Source organism: Mytilus edulis, chromosome 5 (assembly GCF_963676685.1).
Source record: "Mytilus edulis chromosome 5, xbMytEdul2.2, whole genome shotgun sequence".
Classification (NCBI taxonomy): Eukaryota; Metazoa; Mollusca; class Bivalvia; order Mytilida; family Mytilidae; genus Mytilus; species Mytilus edulis.
In genome coordinates this window covers 96438658-96456492 of record NC_092348.1, presented here as the reverse complement: position 1 = coordinate 96456492, position 17835 = coordinate 96438658, and the positions used below count along the sequence as shown (strand labels likewise).

The window sequence follows — 17835 nt, the reverse complement described above, 5'->3', positions numbered from 1 at the left end:
TACTAAACTTTAAGCTCGACTGAAAGAACTTGTCGGAATAAAGAAATTAGCCCAGTCTTAATTTCACCTTTCGGTATATTGATGATGTACTGTCTTTTAATAATAATAGATTCAGTGATCACTTACATTTAATATATCCAAGTGAACTTGAAATTAAACATACTACCGACACAGATAAATCTGCTTCATATTTAGACCTTTTTCTCGAAATGACTACTGAAGGTAGGTTGAATACCAAAATTTATGACAAACGCAATGATTTTAATTTTCCTATAGTCTACTTTCCATTTCTGTGTAGCAACAAAAGTTGCTAAAACAGGGCTATGAATCAATCAAATTAAGGTCATCACTCAAGAAATTTTACAGCCGTTATCATGAGCTGATTGGCCATTAGGACAAAAGTGTGTCTGAAATCATATCTGATATTCTTCCTCAGTCATAACCTTCCATTATTACTGAACTGAACAAAGAAATAAAACGACGGGTGCAGTATATGGTGCAGGAAATGCTTACCTGATTTCACTTGGGTTTTTAGTGGAGTTCGTTTTGTTTCTTATTTATCATTTATAACTGTTGATGTAAATGTCCTTTGATTTTTTCAGTCTTTGTTTACTCCTTGGTTTTGATTGTTATTGTCTTTATGTTGAAAGTGTGTGAAATGATGGTTTTGATATAACTTTCAAATAAAACTAATATTATCAATGTAGATGAGGTCGAGGTCAGATAAACTCAGAAATACATGTACTTTATTTTCTTTCCATTCATCAAATATAGTAAACCTATTGCAAAGTGTATCCTAGAAATGTGCCCAATGAAAACTAGAGGCTCTTAAGAACCTGTGTCGCTTACCTTGGTCTATGTGCATATTAAACAAAGGACAAAGATCAATCCATCACAAAATTGTGTTTGTAGATCTTACTTTACTGAACATTCTTTCTGCTTACAATTATCTTTTACTGAACATTCTTTCTGCTTACAATTATCTTTTACTGAACATTCTTTCTGCTTACAATTATCTTTTACTGAACATTCTTTCTGCTTACAATTATCTTTTACTGAACATTCTTTCTGCTTACAATTATCTTTTACTGAACATTCTTTCTGCTTACAATTATCTTTTACTGAATATTCTTTCTGCTTACAATTATCTCTAACGAACCTGGCCCATTAGTTTCAGAGGAGAAGATTATTGTAAAAGGAAATGGATGACAAGACGACGGATGACGAACGCCAAGTGATAAGAAAAGCTCACTCTATCTTTCAGTTCAGGTGAGCTAAAAACGAGGTCATGGTCAAGGTAAAATGAACCATATCAGACAGACATGTATACTATGCCATAATTCCATACACCATATATAGTTGAACTATTGCTTACATTATCGAAGAAAGAAACACAACCCTGACAAAATGACATCGAAAGCTTAACCATGAAAAATAGGTCAAGGTCAGATTAACCATGCCAGAAATACATGTATACCTTGCAAACATTCCATGCACAAATAATTGACTTATTGCTTAGTTTTTGATAAACAGTCAAACCAATGAACCATGAAAATGAGTTAAAGGTCAGTTGTACCTTGCCAGACAAACATCAACACTCAGGTGTATAGTTGTATTACCACCAAGTAATTATTGTCCAAGGAGACATTTTAAAAGTTTTTTTAATACAATTTGATGAAAACAGAAAACCTATAAATAATTTTATTTCATTTCATTCGCCTACAGAATGTTGGACTTTCATGATTATCCATATAGAATAAGGTACACATTAATAATCAATTAACACATAAATGATAGTTTTCATAACGATTTATTACCATCAATGTAAACTTTATAAAGATGTACACAGCAATGGCATAACATGATTTTTTAAGTAACACAAATGTAAAGTAGTTCTACATAATATTTTCCATTTTTTTTTTAAATTATGGTATTTTAGAATCAGTAAGAACTTCCTAATAACAGTTCCCAGATGAACATCTAAAAGGACATTGAAAAGGTTGTTCAACCTTTAAATTCCTCCCAATGCTTTAATATCATTTTGCAACTCTTTAAAAGACCTCAAAAAACAAAGACAAAGTTCACTTTGATGTTTTGTGAATGGTTAAAATTCATTAATATGTTGAACATCAATTCTAATTTTGTTCACTGATAAATCTAAATTTAACAGTCAAGATGAGTACATGATTACATGATAATTCCATTTCATGTTTAGATTTTAACAGTCAACATGAGTACATGATTACATGATAATTCCACTTCATTACTATAAACTTTTCAATGCTATGAAATAATCATTCCACAAGTGGTTAGTTCCAACCAAAATAAAAAATGCCTTTAAATCTTTCAGTCCACTTCTTCATCATTTCCCTCTTTTATATGATCCTTTGGCTTTCTTCTTTGCTGATCCTTTTTGTTCTTCTTGCTGTAAAAATAAAAGTACCAAATTAGGAGTTTTGGATTCCTTTGAATTAGCAAGTTCTCCAAACTTTTACATGCAGTTTTTTATATTCTTTGACTGCGACTTTCTTTCAAGTAATCATAATTTAAAACATTACACAATCAAAGTGCTTGTTAGCTTGGTAAAGATTGCACTTTTCTATCAGTGAGAAGTTAAATTAATTTGTACATTGTACCAAGCATTGGTTCATGTATAATACTGAAAAAGGGAGATAACTGCAATGTTTAAAGAGGAATAGAACAATGACTTAGACTAGATATTTTATTCCTAGCATATATCTCATTGATAAACTTCTGGAAGTGTGAATGGAATGTATGTATAGAATGTTATGATCAATGCACTGTATTTTGTTTATCTCAAAGTTGGTGATAAACCTTGGAAGATTTAGATATAAAATCAGTATCATTGTGTTTTGATTGCATTCCTTTCAATCTTTACATGGATTTAAAAGTAGTGTCCTCATTGAATATAAAAATATCTTTTCAAAGCATAGAGGATTATAACATAAATCAATAGGATGAGAATATTCATACTCTTGATACAAGGTATGAGGCTATCATGCCACAGCTCCTTATTCTATTTACATATTAGACAGAAAATTTTATTATCATACAACTGGGTCCCTGTTTTGGTTTAACCTACCTTTCTCTTAGTACTTGTTGTAGACACGACAGAGAAAAAGGAATCCAGTCTGCCCTGTGTTGATCCTTGTTTAGCTTTCTGTAACTTTTTAATACCATTCCTTATCCTGTCTTCACTGTAATATATATTTTTATTTAGACAGTACTATAATCTTCTTAAAATAAATTAAATGAGAGTTGGTTAACCACACATACTGTATGCAAGGTACTTTATATTTATTCCAAATTTACATTATATTCTGATCCAAATTTCATAAGCAGTTTTTTATATGAAGAACGATACACCATAACTACCTATTCTTAATTGGCAATGAAATTATAACTTTAAAAACAAAACCTCTTCTTATGATTGATTTTTCCTTGAAGAATTCAAAGGACCAAATGAATTTTCCAGAATCTCAATAAAGTGCTATTGCTTTTCAAATCATTTTTGAAACTGATAGTCATACAAGGGTGAAAAAATATACTTTTAAATAAAAAATATTACATAGTAATTTTTCAATTGAGTCAATAAAATAATTAAAACTACTCTATTTCTTTTTTCACCCCTTTTCTAATTCCTGTATCAAGTCAGGAATATAACAGTTGTTATCCATACTTTTGATGTGTTCACAGCTTTCGATTTTGGACTTTCGTTTTGAGATTTCCTCCGAGTTCGGTACTTTCATTATTTAACTTTTCCTATTATTTACCTGAAGTTTTTCTTGTTTACCATATAGTCTACTAAAGCTTCCTCATCAGGATCTGTCCATTTTAACTGGAAATAAAATATTATACTGAAATCATGGGAATAATGTTGGTAAGACTGCTGAATTCAACAATGTGTAAGGCATCAGTATTTATCTTGAACCACTAACTCTTTCTTTTCCAAATATATTTTTAAAAGATATCACCCTCAATAGTTGACATCAATGTATGTGCTAAAATTACTTGTAACAAAGAAAAATGTCAAATCAGCTATAATAATTGCTGGAGACACTCATATGCTATGTCAACAATATAGATAGGGTTGGTTGAATCCATGCAACAAAGCAATATAAGTAATTCTAATGCAATAACGTTTGTAACGTTCATTTTGATTGGATAACGTCACTTATTTACAATTGACAATTGATGCTATGGGACAACACGCAAGCGCAGACGGCATATGACAGATTTTAAACACATGTTTTAACGTTGTTTTCTGTCAGTTTCATTAGAATGGAGATAACAATATTGTATTTTAAGCTCCGACGGCATCAATCGGGGATTTGATGGTCGCAAATACCTGTTTACTGTCTCTGCTAACGCGTCGCCAGTAAACTTAATTTGCGAACATCAAATCCCCAATTGATGCCGTCGGAGCTTAAAATACAGTACAGTTATCTCCTAATTATTTTAATTTTCTTCCCTCTAAGGTCAGATTTGTTGATTAACTTTAAAATTAAATCAAACTAATTACCTATATTGCTTTGTTGCATGGATTCAACCAACCCTATCTATTTTGTGAAATCAAAATCTTGGAAACTTGTCAACTAAGTGCTGTATTGTTATCAGAATTATCTTTTGTTGATGTCATCGAATGTATCAAAGTTTAAATAACTGTTTGCAAGATGAGTCACAAGATGTTTTTAAATTCTACTTTTCCAAAACTAAGTTCAGAAAATAAGGCATAGAGCTTAACTTCAGTCATTTGGACAATCCCATGTTTTTAAGCAGTCCTAAAATAATTAGTTCTTCCAGGTCATTAAAACAGGAGTTACTGGTCAATCCTAGCTTACATTGATATTCCTACACAAGGATGTTAGATTCCATATTGTTTAAATACCATCCATCTTTGTCAGATACATATTAAGGGCATATGTTACAGTTACAGGGGAGGTAATGGCGTTGCTAACGTAAATTGTTATTTTTCGCGACGTCAAACATTGACTTATCGGGAAAAGATGCAGTTTTCGGCTGATTTTAATCGTTCAAACTGATTTAACTTGAAAACGAGTTCATGGACCCCTCTTTTTTAAAATGACATTTGGTTTGATTACATAAGAAGATTATGTGTACCAATTTTCATGAAAAGTTAAATAGCACATTATTTTTTAAATTTAAATAATATACAGCAAAAAATGACGTTTTTTCTATATTCATGAACATTTGATAAATTTGAGTTATTTGTAAAAAAAAAATGTTCAAATTTATGCAATATTTATATAACACATAAATCACAAATAATTTAGCAAAAAACAGCTTGTGTTTATCTTTTAAAACAAAAAAGTTATGTATTTCTATCAAAAGGAAAAATACGTTCACAAATCCATATTTTGAGGAAATATCTGAAATTTGAACCTCAATTTACTCAAAAAGAAGCACATGAAGGTATATTTTTTATTACATATTTCATTTAATCAGGTAAAAAATAGCCTGCATGCAAATTTTCATCAAAATTCAAATATGGGATCAAAACTGTATCATATACCCTTAAATAAGGAGGAATGATGTTTTCCTTTCCCAACTACAGCTATTGTAACAACATTAATCATGGCAAAGCCCACAAATAATACATTTATCATAAACACAGAACGTGTGAACGACAGTGTCCAATGGTTTAAAGTTATATGGTACTTACATCTAATGTCTCTGGGTCTGTAACTTCAGGTTCCTGAAACAAACGTCTTGCCTCCTGCAAAGTTAAAGCTTATGATTATAATCAAAATAAGGACTACTTTAATATGTGCATTAAAAATCTAACTAAAATTCATTCTGATAATTTCTTATGGACACACAAAAATGTATTTGATTTTATTTGGGAAGCAATTTTAGGTTTAAAGTTGAAAATCTCTGAAAAAGCTAAATCTTGTAGAACTACTTTTTTCCCCATAAAAACTGGTATAGACAAATGAATCTGGGCATATGCAAATTATGTGATTTACTTTTATGTATATTTGTTTTAAGTCACAAATGGCAAATCATATGTCCTTATTATTAGAATTGAATGATAAAATCATTAAGGTAAAGGTGGTTTGAAGCTATAACATACCTTGAACATCCAATCTTCTGGTACTGTGTATTTCTGTAAAGTAAAATAAACGATATGCTTAAAGGACAATTTAAAAATATGTACAGCTAACAGATGCTACAAAAATGTACACATATTGAAAAGGAAGACAAATTAAGCCTATAAGATCTCATTTCATACCAAATTAAATTAATCATCTCAAGACACCATTTCATCAATTTGAAACAATTCAAGTGCATCTCTCTAACCTCATCATACCACAAAAAAGTCAGTTCCTTACATATACCAAACATAATGCTATTTTCATGAAACTTTTGTTCAATTTTGAGATAAATCAAGTGGCATTACTGTAAATAAAATTGTAGCAAGAATGAAAATCAAACTTGGCAAGCAGGTAAAGCAGTAACTTTTTTGCCTCCAATATTTTAACAAAGAGAAAGATAACACCAAATTGTTCATAATCATCAAATTTTATTTTCCAATAGAAAAACACATTTTGATATTTTTTTCTTTTCTAATATAATTTTTCAACATACCAAACTTTATTTATCTTACACATGATTATTGACCTTGACCTTTAGAATTTTAGAATTCTAATAGAAAAGATTTTATCTGATGTAGCATCTTGGGAGTAACAACTTTTATACTTAAAAAGCTGAAACTTTGTTAGTGTAATTTATAATTTGTTTTCTGAGGTTTCAGTATACGACTAACAAAAACTTGTTAATATCTATGTCATTTTGGTCTCTTGTGGAGAGTTGTCTCATTGTCAATCATACCACATCTTCTTTTTTTATATTAGTTGTTATTTTGGCCATGTTACCTTGCTGTCTAGATGTTTTAGGATTTCTTCAATACTATGATGCTGTTTGACTAAATCATATGCCCTCTTTGGTCCAATTCCTCTGATGGATTCACAATAGTCACAACCAAGTAAAATACATAGATCAATAAACTGAAATTAAAAATTTCAAGCAATTAAACAACGTGAACATTTAGAAGACATGAAAAACTCTCAGCTACAAGAAAATATAAATTTAATATTCAATTCTCTAGTGAATGAAAATTTCAATGACCAAACAAAGAGACTACTTTACTCTAGCAGTTGTCAGACATATCTGAATGCTCAGCATTACAATGCAATGAAATTATTTTTAAATAAAATATTTATACATAAAATATAAAATCCACCAAATATTTTAAATACCTCATCTTTATTCATTCCTAATTCTTCCAAAAGTTTCTGATAATGAAATTCTTTTATAGGTAATTTTCTGAAATATAGATATAACATGTAGATAAATGTACTAATGAAAACAAATGAAAATATTACAAGCAATTAGACCTTATTCTGACGCCATAAGAAAATGTTATCTGCAATTACAATAACAAACCACTAAATATCCGTTACCCTGGCTAAAAATATAAAATTCAAATTTATATAAGTCATTTAAAATAATTAAAGTTTATCATGTATTGTGGGCATGTCATTTGATGCCTGGTGCTCATACACTTTTACAAGGTCAACTCTATTTCCATTCTCCATGTTTGTCTCTTTATTATACAACACAAAACAAATCAGTGTTATTAATGGTAAATAAAATAAAATATAATTAATGGTGTCATGTCTGATCAATGTAGATAATTGTTAAACCCAACTATCTTTGAGCACATTTTTTTTATGTTATTATAATGTTATTGTCAAGATTGACTTAATATTTGCCCTAAAAGGACGGATATGTATGACAAAAACAATTTATGAAGAGTACCTTGCTTCAGCAACTGTTAGATTTCTCAGCTGTACACTGGTTCCAAACGTAAGAGCATCCATATCTTCAGTACCAGTAGCGTATACTTTACCAGCTTTAACTAACACAGCACACTGGGCTTCAGCTTCACCAGGAGCCTACAATACAATTATTATCTTAGACAATACTTCATAAGATTGTCATAAATAACATTGAAAGTCACATCAGAACAATTACTATCATAGACAAACTATGCTCATATTTTATTTCTTTGTTTTAGGTCATGGGGATTTGTTGGTTTTCCATCTAGTCAGGGAATAGGGTTTAGAAAACAACCCATATACCGGGTATATTGGAATCTAAGCTGATCTCTTCAAATATATGATCTAAGTATATACTGTCAGTATAAACAAACTTCTATAATAAATCAAGCTGTAATTTTTTAGTTTCTCCCTATTTGTTAGATCATATACATTCTGAGTTTGCTCCGGTCTTTTCTAATGATTATATAACCTTTTTGGGGGATCTTCAATGACAAACAAATACTATGTGAGATGGAAGTTGTAAATAAAGGTTGAAAAATAAGATACAGATATTTATTTTAAAGTTTCTGATGATTACCAAATTATTCTTTAAAATAGTGTTGGGTATCTGCTGGAAAGTTCCAATTGATTAATTCGAATAATCTGATCACAAAGTACTTTAGAGCTGTCAATTATAAACACTTTTATAACTTATATGCAAATAATGCAGGACTTATCTCTCTATATAGTATTTACATTGATCTTATATTAACTCTACCTCTATAAATGGGACTCCCATCAACTTCAACAGTTCTTTACATTCTTCATTATGCTGCTTTGAAACTTTCACCAGACGACGATTGAATTTTTCTATGTTTTCTTCATCTCCTGTAAATTGTATTAACCTTTGTTAAATGAATAATTGATTTACATATAAAGAAGTCTTTTTTTTAAACAAATATAATTATAAAGTTAAAGAAATTGAGAATGGAAATTAGGAATGTGTCACAGAGACAACAACTCAACCAAACGTCAGAAAACAGCCCAAGGCCAACCATGGGTCTTTAACACAGCAAAAATCCTGCACCTGGAGGTGAGGTTCAGCTGGACCCTCAACATAATGTTTACATCATGCATATATATATACAAAAATAACAAATGTAGTCAAATAGAACTGATGAAAGAAAAATATTATTCTTTCACAATTTTCAACAACTATAAAATGACAATTATTAAAAATATATCTCAAAGCAAAGGACTTATTGTAACTAGTACAAACTAAAAACAATGTTAGATTGGTGTGTATTAATGAAGGAATACAACAATGATCTTAAAAGAAAAACTGGTTTGCTACATTAATGATACTTATAATATTTTTCTCTAAGTTTTTACATTCTATGAAACTTTTTGTGATTATATTACTTAGATTTAACTAGTATTACCTGCTTCCTCTGCTTTCTCTAATGCTTTCTGTGCTTCCTCTCTTCTTTCTTTCCTCTTTTCTAACTGTAAAGCAACATGCATATACATTTTAACAAGGTATAAGCTTCAGTAGTATAATTTAAGATTAGTACTTTACACAGAACTATGTATATATAAAGTAATGTTAATGAGACAACTATACACCAAAGACCAAGGAAAACAACAGCTCATCATGCGGTTTTTAACAGTTTGCAAAGCAAATTGTGTTTTTGATTTTTGAATTCTTAAATATAATTTACTTTACTTTTTACAATTCACATAAAAAAATAGTGTTTTCCTTTAAGCATGGGCGTACCCTGGCCTCTTGTAATTTCTACTTCCATATATATCAAAAGAATTAAGAATGAGATATGCTCATTGTTGAAGGTGATACAGTGACCCATATTTCTTCATTTCTATGTCATTTCGACATTTGGTAAATTGTGGAGAGTTGTTTCATTGGCAATCATACCAAACAATTCTTATTATAAATAATTGTAAAACTTGGTATCTATCCAATGCATATTTTTGCAAAATTTTATTTCGTAAACAATGAATTCTCTCTTAATTTAAATGTCATAACTTATAAATAAACAATATCAAATATATAAATATTATACTGACTAACCTCCCCTGACTTCATGTCTGGAGGTTTGCCATCAAATACATAGACAGGTTTTATGCCATGTTCTAACATTCTGATTGACCTGTAGAACATACCCATCAGATGACTGTAATTGAAAAAAAACATATTCTAATATTTTTTATATAAAATCTGAGAAATTGTAGCCTGAATTTTCATTCTTTTTTTAAATTAACAATGATTAAGGCAAATTTTGAAATTTACTCACAAATATTTATCATCCTGAAAACAACTAATAAATTGTTTCATCTACACAACAACCAGTGTGGATTTTGTTTTTTCCACCTGCCCACAATGGGAAGCCCACCCGTGCCCACTCCAGCTATAATCACTGTTTTTGTAAAAATATTGATAACAAATGCTTATCTGATGTCCACTGTGGACGGATGGACAAAGCAAACTCCACCTGAGCTGTAGTGTATGTTTTTAATTCATAATGAGAAAAATCAATTGAACTTGTATCAAAAACAAAGAAATTGATTGCCTGATACACATGTACATCCTAATGTTCACAATTGTAAATATGACAGCTTTTGTAAGGAGATTCACAACTCATGTGATAAAACACACACTACTACTAGAAGATGTCCGCAAAATCGTGGTACAATTTGGCAAGTGTTGAAACAAAGAGATTTAAATTTCCCTGGGTGTATGTCAACTGTCATGCGCAAAAGCTTATAAGACACAGATGGATAACAGTCTCCGATTTTTTAATATTTCTCAAGAGTTGTCATTTTCTGTGGAAAAAAGTATTGTTTCAATGACAAATTTAGAAAGTACAAAACACTACATATCATGCCTACAAATATTTCCGATTTTGTATGGTTTTGATGGAGTAGCAGCTCCAGTAAATCGGTCACTTCCTTTAGTAGTATAGAATAAAATTGAGAATGGAAATGGGGAATGTGTCAAAGAGAGTCTCAGACAACAACCCAACCATAGAGCAGAAAACTGCAGAAGGCCACAAATGGGTCTTCAATGCACATGATGCAGCAAGAAACTCCAGCACCCGGAGTCCAATTTAAGTTTTGATTCAATTCCGTAGGCATGAATACCCTTATTAAGGAATAATATTTAAAATTTATTTCCATCTATAGAAACTAACCTTGTTGTTTCACCATCTTCATTCATCAACTGGCTGCCATCTTGTCGGACAGCTATAAGAAACTGGTAGATACACATGGAGGCATCAATAGCAACTTTTCTTCCTACAAAACAAACAGGTGTTCAGAGTTAGATGAAATAACTTTCCAAAGAGCTATTGCAGGTAAAAACATGAAGTATATTTTAAAATAAAACAAAAACATGTACTGTGTTAACATCTACAAGTGAAGAGACGTGACAAAAATTCCATGTTTTGATAAACAAAGAGCTGATAGCAATATAAAGCCATTCTGTTTATTCCAAATTAACTTGATCTTAAAGGCATTACAAAAATTATTGCACATTTAAAGAACTGTCAAAATTGGTTAGAGCGTTTTGGAGTTAATGTTTGACATGTTGGCGACGGAGGGACTGACGGACAATGGTATACCATAATGTCCCCTTAATGAGCATATAAAAAGACGCCAGCTAAAGCCAGACTGCTTTATACCTTTATACCTATATCTTCGGGTCCTTAAAATAAGCCAATGGCTTCTACTGACCCCTGATCTTGGAATGTAGCAATGCAATTTCTCATCGAAAATGATCACATTATAATATATTAATATATCTTATATTTATAAAAATAGAACTTATTCAGGTGTGCACAGCTCAACAATTAACATAAACATATAAATTTATACGGGTTCCAATTCTCGCCATTCAAAGTCTTCTTAAAATCATTCAAAGTCTTTGTTAAATCTCCATTTCCATTCTAAATTTTATTTGCTTGAAGTGTTTATAATTTATTGTGACTGCCTATTTGAAAAGTATTTGCATTAAGTCCAGGTCACACCTTAACGGAGAGCGTGAACAGTCGCCGAACCAATAACGTTCTTTCAAACCGTTCATATCAATTAGACATCCGTTTTTTATCTGTTACGATGTCTGTTCATTATTGTTCATTTCCGTTCCATGTCTGTTCAAGGTCCATTTTATCCATTGATGTCCATCCTCTTTTTTGGAAAATTTTGAGAATGTTCAACTGATGCAGTGTCCGATGTACATCCTGCAGGTGTCCGTTTTACACGGTACTCGTCCGTTCTGTGCCAGTTTTGAATCCCTCACCTGTCCATTATTCATCCGTTAAAGGTCTGGTGCACTCATTCCCCATCTGACTTCTACTGGATGTATAACGGATAAAACGTATTGTGAACAGACCTGCATGTTTTTAATGAGCACCATATTGAATGAATTAATTAGTACTTGGGTGGTGGGTCTTAGACCCTTAGTCTTTTTGCAGTCTGCGCATACCCACAAATAGTCAAATTGCCGTATATAGGCTACGATTACCCGAATCTGGTTTTATAATAAAATGGCATTGGATTGGGAATGAAACATGAAATATATACGGAAACTATCGATAGTATGGGGATTTCCATTTATATTTCACGTTTCATTCCCATTTTGATGGCATTCTATTATAAAACCGGATGTAGGAACGCGAAGCTTACAAATGGCAATTTGACTATTCGTACCCCTCTCAAGTAAGCAGAGACACTGCCTTGCATATTAACAATGTAAATGTAGATGTAGATGCTTTACATATTGCTTAAACATGGCTCCAGATAGTTCCACCTATATGAAAATGTTGTATAATTTGAGATCTTACCTGGATTGGAATAAAAAGCGATAAGGTATATGGCAGATTGAAAATAAATAGATTTAAGGGGAGGGGGCAATTAAATCTAGCTCAACAACACTGGTCTCTGGTCAACAAATAGTTAATACTTTTTTTAAATGAATCGCACCAAAATAATTCTTTATCTCTTGTTCTTTCATACAGCCAGGAGCATGATCACCAAGCAATTTTGTCAATCCTAAAATTCCCATGATTAAAAATAAGTGATGAGTTAGCAGCTTTCCCGCCAAATAAACAAAAACAATGATTTACGGGAACCAGTTCTTTCTAAATATTTACGAATAAAAACCAATGTTAAAACTTGTTGTCTGATTCTTTTATATTCAACATGGGAATGCAGTATAATTATTTGATAAAAATAAAACAATTTTGAATGAAGAAATATATTCGATTTTTTGGCTAAAATGATATTGCTGGAAATTTGTACAGTATATCTGTTGACCAACAAAAAGTTTATCAAAATATAACAACACAACGTTCTGCATAAATAATTAATAATAAATAAGCTTTATTTAGAGTCGGCAAAGTATACAAGCAGAGACAACATAAGCTCTAATGAGCTCTTATGAGCTCATTTGCAACATACAGTCTCTTCTTTTTTTATATTTTAACCGACATACAAGACATTTATATCAATACAACACACACAGGCAATAAATTACCGTGACAGCACAAAATGAAGCACTAAAAACATGTATATTAATAATAAGCAGAATATAAGCATAAAAAGCTAGGTATTAAAGCTAAAAGCATATAAGTGTAAACTAGGCATCATTAAATGCTGGTAAAATAAACGGCAGCATACAATATCCCCAAATAGGGTATGCCGATCTAACATGTCTAAATGGTAAATAATTTTAGCATCATATATTAAATAAAAATCTGCACAAACTGTGCAATTACAGCCATTTCCATTCCATGACTTCCTACTAAAAAGCGCCCGGAAGCGCCCGGGAAAAGAAAAAGCGTCCGGGAAAGAAAAAAAGCGCCCGGGAGAATAAAATAATAATATTTTATAATAAAAAATGTTTTCCTGAATAAAAAAATAATCATTGCTTGTTTTGTCCTTAATATAAAAGGGGATACCTACGATGCTACATCTAAAGTGTTGTTGCACTTTTACAATATTTATCTGTGTTTTTGCATTTTTCATTTTGATATCGTTTTTGCAAAACATGTATTTTGATGTCTAACATTTTATAAATTTTTAGCATACAATGATCCATTATTACCTGTCTTTCGAAATAGTATTCATAAAAAATTATAGTATTGTTAAAATTGTTTTATTTCAAATGTCTATTATTTGAATTTGCAAAATACTTGTCAAAAATTTAAAAAAAGAACAATGTGCATTACTTATTTCATCGGCACAAAGTTGTCTCATACCAATAAAAAATCTATATATTTTCCCCGGGCGCTTTTTTCTTTTCCCCGGGCGCTTTGTCTTTACTCGGGCGCTCCCGGGCGCTTTTTTAGTAGGACCCTTTAAAACATATTTAAATTGGCTAAAATAAGCAATTCTCTAAAATCATCAGGTAAACTATTCCATAAAACAGCAGCTGTTTATCTAAAAGAGTTAATAATCAAGAATGTTCTCAATATACAGCTGAAATTTACCCCAAGGAACTTACTTTGAATAAATTAAATGTATACGGTAATATCTGTCCTTTGCTGGATTTAGATATTTCGGTTTTAAACGGGAAACTCCACACTAAAATTTACGACAAGAAAAATCTATTGTTAATTTTCCATTCTAAGATGTGATGTTCCTTTGACACCATCTTACGGTGTTTATATTTCACAGCTCGTTCGCTATGCCCATTTATATTGTGACGTTTTTTATATTAACGAACGCAATCTATGTATTACTGGTAAATTATTAAACCCGGGATATCGTTACCATAAATTACTTAAAACCTTTACTAAATTTTTCCATAAATATAAAGATTTGGTTTTGAAGTTTGCACATCCTCATTTTTACGGAAATCAGTGTTGTTAACCGTGCCCGGAAATTTAGAAATGATCCATGTAAACTTGTCGCTCCTTTAAATAAACTTATTCTAAAAGGTTACCTATTCAACACTGTAATAAGATCATTGAATATTGTTTTTATTGGTATAAATATTGATTTTGTTATCAGAAAATTAAAAGCTAACTAAATATTACTAGTATGTTACCCCTAGTTTTTGGTGGGGTTCGTGTTGTTTATTCTTTAGTTTTCTATGTTGTGTCGTGTGTACTATTGTTTTTCTGTTTGTCTTTTTTATTTTTAGCCATGGCGTTGTCAGTTTGTTTTAGATTTATGAGTTTGACTGTCCCTTTGGTATCTTTCGTCCCTCTTTTATATACATATACATATTCATATTCAAGAATCTGCAATCTGTCAATACCTGTAACTTGACATTGCACAAGGTCATGTTTTTCTCTAGCTGTTTATGACGTCTTTACACTAAATCCATTGGATGTTGGATGTGTACGGATTGATAGCTTAGTCTTAGATATAAAAAAGAAGATGCATGATTTTTTTATTAGTTGTTAGTGGCTTTGAACTAGCTGTCCGATAACTGCGAGTACTCTCAGATCTGTACATTGTGTCTTTTTGTGTCTGGATGTATAAGTACCCGGCCACGTCCACTTGTATTTTTGTCCATCTGATGAGTTAAGCCTTTTTCAACTGATTTTTATAGTTCGTTCTTATGTTGTACTGTTATACCACTGTCCCAGGTTAGGGGGAGGGTTCGGATCCCGCTAACATGTTTAACCCCGCCATATTATTTATGTATGTGCCTGTTCCAAGTCAAGAGCCTGTAATTCAGTGGTTGTCGTTTGTTTATGTGTTACATATTTGTTTTTCGTTCATTTTTTGTACATAAGTAAGTAAGTAAGTAAGTAAAACTTTATTTGGATTCGGCATATTGACAAACAATACAAACATAAGCTCTAATGAGTTTTTCACCGAATATAAAAACATATGCAATAACAAATAAAATAAGGCATGCAGCATGCAATAAATAATAAAAAGCAGCACCAAAAATTAACTTTAAGCAAATAGCATATACATGTAACTTGCAAACTACCAAAACATATATATATATAAGGCCGTTAGTTTTCTCGTTTGCCAATGAGACAACTGTCCACAAGAGATCAAAATGACACAGAAATTAACTACTATAGGTCACCGTACGGCCTTTAACAATGAACAAAGACATTACCGACCGTGCGAGGGCTGAAAAACCAGTCAATGTCGTTAAACACTTATATCATCAAGCCAATACCGCATAGTCACCTCATAAAAAGCTCCGAAATGACAATGTAAAACAATTCGACAACCACTGAATTACAGGCTCCTGACTTGGGACAGGCACATATATACATATACATGTATATCATCATAGATACCAGGACTGTATTTAGAATATACGCCATACGCGCGTTTCGTCTACAAGAGACTCATCAGTGACGCTCGAATCCCAAAAAGTTCAAAATGTCAAATAAAGTACGAAGTTGAAGAGCATGACCAAAATTCCTAAACGTTTTGCCAAATACAGCGTAGGTAATATAATGTGGCGGGGTTAAACATGTTAGCGGGATCCGAAAACTCCCCCTAACTTGGGACAGTGGTATAACAGTACAACATAAGAACGAACTATAAAATTAGTTGAAAAAGGCTTAACTCATCAGATGGACAAAAATACAGTGGACGTGGCCGGGTACTTGTACATCCCACCAACAAAAGACACTAGGAACAGATCTGAGAGTACTCGCAGTTATCGGACAGCTAGTTCAAAGCCACTAACAACTAATAAAAAAAGCATGCATCTAAGACATAATTTTCAATCCGCACACATCCAACATCCAATGGATTCAGTGTAAAGACATCACAAACAGTCATAGAAAAACATGACCTTGTGCAATGCCAAGATACAGGTATCGACAGATTGTATACTAAACAATACTAAACAAATATATGAAAATGCATGAGTTCAAAATTATGGCATTTAAATGAAGACATATGTAATGCTTTACTTTGATATTTACAATATACAGATTAAACTGTTATAGCTTGAACTTGAACATTATATGAGTGTACTTGGTGTCGCAGTTACTGAACGCTAGTTCAATGTCAATAAAAACTAATAAAACACAATATGTTTAAGACTAAAATATTAATCATTACACACCCAACATCCAATGGATTTAGGCAGCAACCATTTGATTTTCGGGGGGGGGGGGATATGGATTTTTTTCCTGGACATTACATGATTACATATAGTGGCAGCTGAGGGTGAAACAAAAAAAATATTTCTCAGGGTCAAAAACAAATTTATTATTTTCTCCAAAAGCAGGAAACAAACTTTTTTTTCCAAAAAAAACCATAGCCCCCCCCCCCCCCTAGAAAATCAAATGGTTGCTGCCTTAGTCAAATATATATAGGAAGCGATAGCTGGCATTGATTAGTTTGTCATAGTGTTCATCTTCGATTAACAAGGCATATATATCTTTATGTATTGCGTTATAGTAATCTCATTTGGAATCGATTTCTTGGGGTATTTGCAGTCAAAGTGCCAATGAACAATAGATTAGTCAATAGTCAATTTTGTGTTAAAAAAAAATTAAAAAAACAATTAATTATAACGTTTAGTGATGCTCAAAAAGCTTTTGATATTGTGTGGCACTCTGGGCTAATGAGAGAGATGTATAAAGGTGGAATGACCGGTGACAATTGGTTACTATTCAATGAGTGGTATAAGAACTTGGAGTCCTCTGTAATGTGGCAAAGTATCAAATCAAAACCAGTTCACGAATTCCAGGGTGTTCGCCAGGGTGGAGTTTGGTCCCCCACTGCCTATAAGGTTTTCATAAACACACTACTGAAACCATTTGAAATGAATGGTCTTGGTGCTCACTTGGGTTCTATTTACTGTGGAATACCCACTGTTGCCGACGATGTTACTCTGATTTCCAACAACCCGTATGAGATGCAAACAATGTTAAATGTCTTGTCTGATTATATAAATAAACATCGCTACATAATTAGTAGCCAGAAGTCATGTACTCTACAATATGGAAGTAAAACTGAA

At 31.7% G+C, this 17835-nt stretch overlaps 1 protein-coding gene across 2 annotated transcripts; it reads right to left on the bottom strand.

Annotated features, from left to right (window-relative positions):
* Nucleotides 1-1791: 1791 nt before the first annotated feature.
* On the bottom strand, nucleotides 1792-13016 carry LOC139524880 (flap endonuclease 1-like). 2 transcript variants are annotated; one of them, XR_011664874.1, is made up of 14 exons: nucleotides 12864-13016; nucleotides 11075-11177; nucleotides 9955-10057; nucleotides 9308-9371; nucleotides 8644-8753; nucleotides 7864-8000; nucleotides 7302-7368; nucleotides 6918-7049; nucleotides 6116-6148; nucleotides 5705-5758; nucleotides 3795-3859; nucleotides 3104-3218; nucleotides 2265-2425; nucleotides 2086-2209 (listed from the first exon to the last, which is right to left on the bottom strand). XR_011664874.1 is itself a non-coding variant. In XM_071320016.1 (13 exons), the coding sequence occupies exons 1-13, from the start codon at nucleotides 12943-12945 to the stop codon at nucleotides 2363-2365; spliced, it is 1128 nt and encodes a 375-aa protein (XP_071176117.1). In that variant the 5' UTR covers nucleotides 12946-13016; the 3' UTR covers nucleotides 1792-2362. The 2 variants fall into 2 exon arrangements, 1 of the variants encoding a protein (XP_071176117.1); XM_071320016.1 differs by having other exon boundaries at nucleotides 1792-2425.
* Between the last annotated feature and the right edge of the window lie 4819 nt (nucleotides 13017-17835).